An 11,587-nucleotide genomic window follows, 5' to 3' on the forward strand; every position below is an offset into this window, starting at 1 on the left:
GATCCAGCGGGTAGTGTAGACAAGCCCTAAAGCTCCTAGGTCAACCAGTCCAATCCCTGCATTTATTTCTGAATGCCTCTATGGCGTTTCCCAGAAGTCCGGCATTAGCCGAACTGAATGTGCCCTAGGCCAGCCATGTTTTCCTGCTACCCCCGTTGAGTGCCCCAGGTTTGCCCGAGCGTAGCAACCCCTTCTGTTCTGCTGGGACAGACAGTTCCCGCATCACCCCACAACCCGACCTCGCTGCTCCTTTCTGCCTTATCCCCAGCGCCAGCCCAGGAGCTGAGCTCAGCGGGGCGCGGCTAAGGGCTTCCCCGCACGGGCCCGCCGCCGTAGAAACCAAGGGGGAGCCCGCAAACAACGCTGGGGGCACTGGGGAGGAGTCGGGCCCGCGCCGGGGTTTTGGATCACAGCACAGAGCCGAACCCGAATCGCAGCGCCGGGCCCTGGCCGCAGCGCGGCACCCGCGAACCCGGCGAGTTCCCCGGCCAGTCCGCTCTCCGGCTGTTCGCTACCGCGGAGCGCACCACGGAACTGCAGACTAAGCTCGCGGACCCCACTCAGGCCGCGGCGGTACTTCAGCCGATTCACATCCCGGTCGGCCGCAGCGGCCGTTGCTGGTAACTACGCTCTATAGGAGCGGAGGGAGGGAGGAGTTCAGTCAGGGGCATTTTGGAAAATGTAGTTTCTTCCCCTCTTGCGCGCCCAACTTCCGACTACAACTCCCATCAGCCCTGTCAGACGTCCCCCTTCATGCCAACATGGAAACCACAATCCCCAGGAAGCCCTGGTGTGCCTTGTACCGGCGGTGCATGCTGGGAGTTGTAGTCACGCACGCAGTGGCGCGCCGGCCTGGAGGCCCCTCCTTTCCCTAGGCTGGAAACCCCGTGCGGACCGAGCTGGGCTCTCTTTCCGGCATCCGCCATTCCGCGAGCAGGTTGGTGGTGAGTGTTCGCTTCTCCCCCACCCCCCTCTGCTCCCCTCACCGCGTGCTCATCTGACCGCGCTCTCTTTTCCCGCAGGTGCCAGCCGCGCCATGCAGATCTTCGTGAAGACCCTGACCGGGAAAACCATCACCCTCGAGGTGAGTGCGCCAGGGGCCGCCCGGCCGTGAGTGGGGGTGCACCCTCCCCTAGTAGCAGGCCCCCTGTGCGTGGGGCGGGGGCATATGCACCCTTCCCCCACATGTATAGGTGTCCTGTGCGGGGGTCGGAGGGAACATGCGACCTCCCCCATCTGTAGGCGCCCTGGGTGGGAATGGTGGCCCCCTAGGCGCACACGGCCCGTGTCTGTCCGTAGGGGATGCGGACGCTGGGTGGGGGGCAAGGGGCCGAGCTCTTCTGGAGACGCGAAGGGCCCCTGCTTACGGCTGCAGTTCCCCACGGAACGCTCCCACGCGCGGCCCGGGCCCCTCTCGCCTCTGCCAGCCAGTGCTCGGCTCAGCCCTCGGGCAAGGGTGGCTTTGTTTTTTTGAAACTTCGTATGAGCGGCCTCTTTTTGGGACAGTTCGGAGCAGGCTGCCCAAGGAGGCACAGAACGGGAAAGCCCACCAGGAACACCCTAAATATCTCCCGGGGGGAGGGGGCGTTTTAATCCGCCTCCTCTCTAGGCGGTGTCTAAAGGTTATGGTTGAAATTGAAACATTCAAGATCCAGCCAATGCATAAAAATGAGTTCACTGTTTAAAATACTAAACCTGCCCTTGATTACCTGTTTTTGTGGTTCTATAATCCCACTTTCATGTTCTGCCAAATGCTTCCCTCCTGTTGCTGTCTGAAAGACCTACACAAATAGGAGACATTGATTAGGCACAGTGCTGTCAAATGTATAAACTAAATGCACTGAGAATATAATAAAGCCCCATTAATTTACAAACTTGTAAGGAATCATTGTAATCTTCTTCCCCAACATGCAGAACTCTCCTCCAGGTGGTTTCATGAATGTAGGAAGGAGAATTTCAGACTCATGAGGGATCTTGAAAGTATAATTTTGTCCTTAAGAGTCTTGTAAACGGGGTTGATAAATGCATGTAGAAAACTTTTACTGTCAGTTGAAATAGAATATACAAATTAGGTTTCTTATGTTTCAGCTAAATAAGCTATTTTTATCTGTTGCTTTGAAAGACTTAAAATTTGGGTCCACAATTTGAAAGCATGGCTTCCGTTTTTGTACATCATTGTGTGCAAATGAGTGTCACTGCAGATAAATAATATTGGCTTGATGCCTCTTAGAAAATCTGGCCTGTATCTTTCACTGACAAAATTTCATAGATGTATATAGCGGATATAATTCTACTTCAGAGTCTTAACTGGTTTTCCACTTTTTTAATAATAGGTTGAGCCTTCTGATACTATAGAAAATGTGAAGGCCAAGATCCAGGATAAGGAAGGTGAGTTCAGTGCTTTTTGGACTCCTGTGTTCCCTACTCTGATCATTCTCCTTTAGATAAAGAGCAGCTTACCTCAAATATCATTCCCTAGAAATCTGATAGTATTTTCTATGGTCACTAGTATCAAAATTAAATGTCACTTACAGAAAAGTTTTGTAAGTGTATCTTCATATCCTGCCATCTATGTTTTGTAAATTTTATTTCTGTAGTCAGCATTCCTTTTGACTCTACTCTTATAGGAAATTTGAGTAGATTTTTCTATTTAATCTTGATTCACTTCCCATTAGGAATTCCTCCTGATCAACAACGACTTATTTTTGCTGGCAAGCAGTTGGAAGATGGACGCACGCTGTCTGACTACAATATTCAAAAGGTGTGTATCTTCCAGAGATGGGATATGATATAATTAGAGCCCTACCAAATTCATGGTCCATTTTGGTCAATTTCACAGTCAGAATTTTTTAAATCGTAAATTTCATGATTTCAGCCATTTGAATCTGAAATTTCACGGTGTTGTAATTGTAGGGGTCCTGACCCAAAAAGGAGTTGTGGGGGTGGGGGAATCACAAGGCTATATAGGGGAGGGGGTGGTTGCTGTACTGCCACCCCGTACTTCTGTGCTGCTAGAGCTGAGCAGCTGGAGAGCGGCAGCTCCTGGCCAGGAGCCGAGCTCTGAAGTCAGAACTGCTACCTGCAGAGCTGGGCCCTCAGTCAGCCTCCGCCACTCTCCGGCTGCCCAGCTCTGAAGGCAGCAGTGCAGAAGTAAGGGTGGCATGGTATAGTATTACTTCTGCCCTACTGCGGGGGGGGGGGGGTGTGTGACATGGTTTAGTAGTACTTCGTCCTTGCTGCCTTCAAAACTGGGTGCCCAGCCAACACTTCCCAGACGCCCAGCTCTGAAGGCAGCGCAGAAGTGAGGGAGTCAGTGTCGTGAAACATCTCCTCCTCCCCACCCCACCCCACCATATAACCTTGTGCTTTTCCTCCTCCCTTTTGGGTCAGGACCCTCAGTTTGAGAAATGCTGGTTTCCCCCATGAAATCGGTATAGTATGGGTGTAAAAGGGCACAAAAGACCAGATTTCTTGTTCCATGACACATTTTTCACGGCCATGAATTTGGTAGGGCCCTAAGTATAATGCAGAATTGCAGAAGCTCCCAAGTGTGTGCAACCCTATTGTGACAGGTTTGGTCACAGAGACCCCCTTGGGACTGTCACCTGATGTGCTGAAACTACCTCTGAGCCCGTTTTCCCTGTTGGCCTGGCACTCCAGAACCCTGCCTTGAGCCAGACAATGGTAGTCTGCTGTAACACAGACCCAGATCTGAAGAACACCCCCAAAGCTGCAGACTTTCACTGAAAACCACTCAGCAGGTATTCCTGTCTCCAGACACCTAGCTCCCAAATCCGTTTTACTCTGTATAAAGCTTATATAGGGTAAACTCATTAATTGTCCGCCCTCTATAACACTGATAGAAAGATATGTACAGCTGTTTGCTTCCCCCAGGTATTAATCACTTACTCTGGGTTTACTAATAAACAAAAGTGATTTCATTAAGTATAAAAAGTAGGATTTAAGTGGTTTCATGTAATAATAGACAGAACAAAGTAAGTTACCAAGTAAAGTAAAATAAAACAAAACACACATGTCTAAGCCTAATACATTAAGAAAGTGAATACAGGTAAATCTCACCCTCAGATGTTCCAATAAGCTTTTTTTCACAGACTAGACTCCTTCTTAGCCTGAGTCCGATCCTTTCTCCAGGTACAGTTCTTGTTATTTCCAGCTCAGGTGGTAACTAGGGGATTTCTCATGACTGCAGCCCCCTTTGTTCTGTTCCACCCCCTTTTATGGCTTTGGCCCAAGGTGGGAATCTTTAGTCTCTCTGGGTCCCCACCCCTCTGTGACGGGATGGATCACAGAAACCCCCTTGGGAGCTGCCACCTGATGTGCAAAGACTACCTCTGCTCCTGTTTTCCCTGCCAGCTCAGGACTCCAGCACCCTGTCTTGCTGAGCCAGACACTCCGTCTGCTCCAACACAGACCCAGGATCTGAATCACTTGTCCCAAAGCTGCAAGTTTACCTGAAAACAGCTCACAGCTCACAGAAGTGTGCTTGTCTTTAGCACTCAGATGCCCAACTCCCAATGGGGTCTAAACCCAAATAAATCCGTTTTACCCTGTATAAAGCTTATGCAGGGCAAACTCATAAATTGTTCGCCCTCTATAACACTGATAGAGAGATATGCACAGTTGTTTGCTCCCCCAGGTATTAATACATACTCTGAGTTAATTAATAAGGAAAAAAGTGATTTTATTAAAAACAGAAAATAGGATTTAAGTGGTTCCAAGTAGTAACAGACAGAACAAAGTAAGTCACCAAGCAAAATAAAATAAAATGTGCAAATCTATGTCTAATCAAACTGAATACAGATAATCTCACCCTCAGACTGGACACCTTCCAGGCCTGGGCACAATTCTTTCCCCTGGTACAGCTCTTGTTGCAGCTCAGGTGATAGCTAGGGGATTCTTCATGATGGCTCCTCTCCCCTTTGTTCTCTTCCACCCCTTTATATATCTTTTGCATAAGGCAAACCCTTTGTCCCTCAGGGTTTCCACCCCCCTACTGGAAAAGCACCAGGTTAAAGATGGATTCCAGTTCAGGTGACATGATCGCATGTCACTGCAAGACTTCATTGCCCACTTGCCAGCACACACACATACAGGAAGACTAACAGGTAAACACAGCCATCTGCAGACAATGGTCCTTGTTAATGGGAGTCATCAAGATTCCAAACCATCATTAATGGCCCACACTTTACATAATTACAATAGGCCCTCAGAGTTATGTTTTATATTTCTAGTTTTAGATACTAGAGTGGTACATTTCTACAAATAGGATGATCACACTCAGTAGATTATGAACTTTGTAATGATACCTTACAAGAGACCTTTTGCACAAAGCATATCCCAGTTGCATTATATCCACTTATAATCAAAGCTTTATAAAACTATCCCAGTTACCTTATATTCACTTATTATCGTGTTTTTATAAAACCATATAGACTGCACAACGTCACACCCTCCTAAATGGAAAAGCACCAGGTTTAAGATGGATTCCAGTACCAGGTGACATGGTCACATTTCCTGTGAGACCCCAAGCCTCCATTCTTTCCGGCCTGACTCTCAGGAAGGCTTACAAGTAAACAGCCATTTACAACCAATTGTCCTGGTCAATGGGAGCCATCAAGATTCTAAACCACTATTAATGGCCCACACTTTGCATAATTACCATAGGACCTCAGAGTTAACTTCATATTTCTAGTTTTAGATACAAGAATGATACATACATACAAATAGGATGAACACATCAGTAGATTATAAGCTTTGTAATTATACCTTGCAAGAGACCCTTTACATAAAGCATATGGAGTGCAACATCACATCTATCTCCTTAGAGCATGCTAGACTGCAATGATGTGGTGAAGAACCATGGCATGAGCCAGCTCTCCTGCTATAGGAAGGGGAAGCTTACCAGTGCAATGATGAGCATAGTACTGTCCCAGAGGGGCTGGAACACATTAGTTAAGCTTAGTAACTTGATCTAAACAGAAGTATGGGCATATTCTAACTAGATCTAGGACAGCATTTCCAGCTGAGTGTATTGACAGTTGGTTTTTTTGGGAATTAAATCACTGAACAAGTGAAACAAAACACTGCAATCATCTAGTCTCTTATGAGAGCATGCGCAAGAGGACTTCTACAGCTTGTTCAATTGCAAAGTCATTGCTCACTTGACACTGCTCAGAATTTCTCTATACTAAGCACTAGTACTTGGTGGTTGGACTTGAGATGTGCTGGTGATACAGATCACTGTATGTGTAGTGTTTAAAAAAAAAAAAAAAAAAAAACTCTGCTTGAAGACTGCTACTATTTACTAGCCTGCATGTTTTGGAACCAAGTTGTCTCATTCTACTGTATTATCTTTGTTTTACTAACAGGAATCGACTCTTCACCTTGTGCTGAGACTTCGTGGTGGTGCTAAGAAGAGAAAGAAGAAGTCTTACACTACCCCCAAGAAGAACAAGCATAAGAGAAAGAAGGTTAAGCTTGCTGTCCTTAAATATTACAAGGTAAGAGTAACTAAAATAATTGAGTAAATTTGACTCCTTGATAGAAGGGGGAGTTTGAGCTGTAGCATCACCAGTAATAAGCATATAGGTATTTAGTACATCCCTTGATGTTTGTTTACTGAATCCGTAAGCTGTAGTTTCCAGGTGACTTTCTTTACATCTGCATAGGTGAGTAACTGGAGAAGGCACAGAACTTGTAAAAGCAATAAACTTCTTCAAAGCTTTTTTGGGGCTGCTTTATGAACCTGTTCATATTCACAAACATAAATTTTGTAAATATGAAGAGAAAGTGGCCAGTGTAATCAAATGCTTCTAATTTTGGTCAGAAAAGTTTGAGTTTGTAAACTTATGGCAGCCTCACCTGGAAGTTGGTTGCACTGGTGAAAACTGATGCCTAGAATGGTAAATCATGTGTCTACAAGAGATTGAGTTGTGATCTTTCTAATTGATAAGCCATTCTTCTGTCGTTTCCCATTGAGGAATTAGTGGCACTTTGAGGCAAGGTGTCTCTAAAAAGATATAACTTTACTTATGGAGCCTTTCCTTTTACAGGTGGATGAGAATGGTAAAATCAGTCGCCTGCGCCGAGAGTGCCCCTCTGAGGAATGTGGGGCTGGAGTTTTTATGGCCAGTCACTTTGACAGACATTACTGTGGCAAGTGCTGCCTGACATACTGCTTCAACAAACCAGAAGACAAGTAAATGTATCTGTGTTAATAAAAAAAACCCTCAGATTTTGCAGTGCTGTACATTTATTTTCCTTCTGGTGACCTACCTCATGTCTCCTTCTTCAGGAGCACTATTTCAGCAGATATATTCCCTCAAATCAGTGTACTGAGGTCCTATTGGGTTCTGGGGAAGTGGGTGCAAGCCTGCCCCTTACTAAAGGACTCTCCCCCAGCCTTAGGGGAGGATCCACAACGTCCAGGAACTCAAATAATTACGGGGGACAACCAAAACGGACAGGTGTGAAGGTCAAAGGGTCAAACAAAGGGAACCCGAAGGAACTGTGAACGGAGGGAGGACTGGTAACAGGCCCCACAGTCGCAAAGAACCCCCTCAGCCAACATCCTCTCCCTGGTATTGTAGATGGCCACTTTGGCCCTCACCAGGAAGAGGTTGACGAGGACGTCGCACGACTTTGTGGGGTCATGGATAGGGTGTGAGTGTAGGAAAAGGTGAGGGGAAAAGTGCAGCCAAAAACGTAAAAGGATGTTCAGGAGGAGTGGGAACACGGGCTGCAACCTGGTGCACTCAAGGTATACATGCGCCAGGGGCTCTCTCACGCCGCAAAAGGGGCAGGCATCAGAGATGATGAACTGCACCAAGTTCATGCCCATACTCATGGCTCTGTGGACAAGCCCCCAACTAATATCCCCGGCGGGCCTTGGGACTAGCGTGGAATATAGGCTGGCCCACCGGGGTTACTCACCTTCAACAGGTGGCAATAGATGATAAAATCCTAGAATATCAGGGTTGGAAGAGACCTCAGGAGGTCATGGGCAAATCCCCAACTAAATCATCTCAGCCAAGGCTTTGTCAAACCTGGCTTTAAAAACCTAAGGAAGGAGATTCCACCACCTGCCTAGGAAACCCATTCCAGTGCTTCACCACCCTCCTAGTGAAAAAGTTTTTCCTAATATCCAACCTAAACTTCCCCCACTGCAGCTTGAGACCATTACTCCTTGTTCTGTCATCTGGTACCACTGAGAACAGTCTAGATCCATCCTCTTTGGAACCCCCTTTCAGGTAATTGAAAGCAGCTATCAAATCCCCCTCATTCTTCTCTTCTGCAGACTAAATAATCCCAGTTCCCTCAGCCTCTCCTCATAAGTCATGTGCTCCAGCCCCCTAATCATTTTTGTTGCCCTCCGCTGGACTCTTTCCAATTTTTCCACATCCTCCTCGTAGTGTGGGGCCCAAAACTGGACACAGTACTCCAGATGAGGCCTCACCAATGCTGAATAGAGGGGAATGATTACGTCTCTTGATTTGTTGGCAATGCTTCTACTTATACAGCCCAAAATGCCTTTAGCCTTCTTGGCAACAAGGGCACACTGTTGACTCATATCCAGCTTCTCATCCACTGCAACCCCTAGGTCCTTTTCTGCAGAACTGCTGCCTAGCCACTCAGTCCCTAGTCTGTAGCAGTGCATGGGAGTATTCCATTCTAAGTGCAGGACTCTGCACTTATCCTTGTTGAGCCTCATCAGATTTCTTTTGGCCCAATCCTCTAATTTGTCTAGGTCCCTCTGCATCCTATCCCTACCCTCCAGTGTATCTCCCACTCCTCCCAGTTCAGTGTCCTCTGCAAACTTGCTGAGGGTGCAATCCACGCCATCCTCCAGATCATTAATGAAGATATTGAACAAAACTGGCCCCCAGACCAGGGACTGAGGTGAGGCTGACTGGCCTGTAGTTCCCCAGATCCTCCTTCCCTTTTTTAAAGATGGGCACGACATTAGCCTTTTTCCAGTCATCCGGGACCTCCTCCAATCACCATGAGTTTTCAAAGATAATGGCTCTGCAATCACCTCCCTCAACTCCTTTAGCACCCTTGGATGCAGCGCATCCGGCTCCATGGACTTGTGCTTGTGCAGCTTTTCTAAATAGTCCTTAACCACTTCTTTCTCAACAGAGGGCTGGTCACCTCTTCCCCATACTGTGCTGCCCAGTGCAGTAGTCTGGGAGCTGACCTTGTTCATGAGAACAGAGTGAAAAAACCATTGCGTACATTAGCTTTTTCCACATCTTCTCCCACTAGGTTGCCTCCCTCATTCAGTAAGGGGCCCACATTTTCCTTAACCTTCTTTTTGTTGCCAACATACCTGAAGAAACCCTTCTTGTTACTCTTAACACCCCTTGCTAGCTGCAATTCCAAGTGGGATTTGGCCTTCCTGATTTCACTCTTGCATTCCTGAGCAATACTCGTATCGGGGTGGGAGACACGGATGAGGAAATGGAGGATGTGAAGCATGAGCATGTACAGGTGTTTCCTTGGCGCAGTCCGGAAGCGAACCGGCTGCAAATCGTTCAGCCGGCTCACGGTGTACAGGTGGGACAGTCGGGGCTGCCCTCACCTCCATGAAGGGTGGAGAGCCCCATGTGCTGAGCGAGCATCAGGGGTTCCACCCAGTCTCTCTGGTCGTAGTCCAGGAGGTCTGACTCTGGTGAGGTGGAGGAGGGGTAAAATAGGTGTAAGGATTAGAGAGAAGAGCCAGGAACTCAGTTTTAATCTCAGCTGTATTGAGGCTGTCATCTTGGGCATCCCCTGAACTGCCCCTTCTATTTCCCACCTCTAAAATGGGGATACTACCTACTTTGCTGGAACTAAGTTTGGGGAACAGGATTAATTTGTATAGTGTTTAAAAAGGAAAGTACTATAACTGAATTTAAGTTGCCTTCTTACTGGGGCCCTATTTCTGGGATGTTACCTTGTGTGAGTGTAAAATGACTTCAGCTTTTCATAGGCCATCTATAAATTAACATCCTATTTTAATGATTACTTTCTGCTGCTTCTCAACTTAATGAAGTCAATATAACTCACTGCAGTTCTCAGTGTTGCAGAGGAATGGTTACTTCTAAAAATAAACTGTGTGAGACTACATAGAATTACTATTGATCATAACAGCTTTATTCCAAAACCTCCCTTTAAGGCCATTTTAGAGTTCGATGTCCTTTTGAATTGAATATTTAGTTCAGTCCTAGCACTGTACAAGTGATATAAAGGGGAGTGTTTCTACAAAATACTCAGCAGGGATTGTACTTATTTAATGGAAAAGGCTTGATTGCCAGAATTCCTCTTTTGCTAGCAACAATGAGGAAGCCCTGAATGGCCTCCCAGGCCCCTGTGAGATAGTCACACATGGGGAAGGAGGGCCACTAAGGGAGTTGAGGATAAGATTAAAAAAGGAACTAATAGTTAAAAGTGGAAGTTAAGGATGGTACCATCTGAGGCTTGCTTTTTTGTCAGGGAGGGGATAAGCTTAAGGAGATATGATCTAGTGGTTTTCTACAAAAAAGTTATTTGGAATCAAGTTGTACTGCATTAGGTGTAACTGCATGATAATTGCCACCATGTGTTCCCTTCCCCTTTAGTAATAAGCGTATTACCTTCAATTTAACTGAAGCTTCAGCTTCTAGCTCATGCTGTCTGCTGGATACAGGGAAGAGAAGCCCTATTCATTGTGTAAAAGGATCAGTAAAGAACTTTTAAAACAACCCATCTTCCATGTAAAGTATATCTTTCTTCTTTGTAGTTATGAGCTGCAGCTTTAAGAATGAGTTACTTGTCCTGATTAGGTTCAGTTCACACCATGCAAAACTGAGGTGCACATTGTGCTGTACAACTGGGATGGGTAGAGCTCTGCAGTGTTGACTTTCATTTGTGTTAATGCTACTTTACATAAGTTTGGGTTTGCCCTAATTGTGCACATTACCATCACTACTATCCTTGCAGGATGGCAGGGGGAGGGCAGATGTGTGTAAGTGTCAACGTTTAAGATGGATTCAGCTTTGCATTTCAGAGCTAAATTCTGTCCCCATGGTAGACAATGAATGAGGTTACATGTTGTGACAGAGGAGAGTTCAGCTTGCAGACTCTTGCTGGTGGTGATAAGCCAGTTGCAAGGACCCCAAGTGGATTTTACATGTTAATTGAGTAAGTGTGATTCAGAGGAAACTGCCATTTCTAGAGAACAAAACTAAATTTTTAGTCTCCTCTGAAATGAGAAGCCTCCCATATAGAGTTCAGAATTGATTTACCCCCCTACGTAGTTACCAATACTGCAACTCTACTTTTACAATATTACCTCATTGAAACATTTTATCTAGCCTTCTATACAGAAAAGGGAAAGTTATTTTTCCTTTTTCCATGCACGTAGATAAAGCGGTAGGCAGTGCAGCATACAGACTTAGATGTTTGGGTCTCTCACGTATTAACAGGGTGGATGAAAAATCAGATTTTTTTTATTTCAATTGGATTTCTTTGATAAAATGCTTTTTGAGGAAAAAACCTATCTAAAGATACATTATAGCTCAAAAATATCTCATCATGGAATAGGGAT

General features: G+C 46.0%; 1 protein-coding gene across 2 annotated transcripts; it reads left to right on the forward strand.

Moving 5' to 3' along the window:
* The first annotated feature begins 847 nt into the window (after positions 1 to 847).
* Positions 848 to 7,255, forward strand: RPS27A (ribosomal protein S27a). 2 transcript variants are annotated; one of them, XM_065400742.1, is made up of 6 exons: positions 848 to 944; positions 1,023 to 1,084; positions 2,334 to 2,388; positions 2,676 to 2,761; positions 6,390 to 6,521; positions 7,074 to 7,255. In XM_065400742.1, the coding sequence occupies exons 2-6, from the start codon at positions 1,037 to 1,039 to the stop codon at positions 7,221 to 7,223; spliced, it is 471 nt and encodes a 156-aa protein (XP_065256814.1). In that variant the 5' UTR covers positions 848 to 944; positions 1,023 to 1,036; the 3' UTR covers positions 7,224 to 7,255. The 2 variants fall into 2 exon arrangements, with proteins under 2 accessions (XP_065256814.1, XP_065256815.1); XM_065400743.1 differs by having other exon boundaries at positions 857 to 937.
* Positions 7,256 to 11,587: the final 4,332 nt, after the last annotated feature.

This window comes from Emys orbicularis, chromosome 3, assembly GCF_028017835.1.
Source record: "Emys orbicularis isolate rEmyOrb1 chromosome 3, rEmyOrb1.hap1, whole genome shotgun sequence".
NCBI classification, from domain to species: Eukaryota; Metazoa; Chordata; order Testudines; family Emydidae; genus Emys; species Emys orbicularis.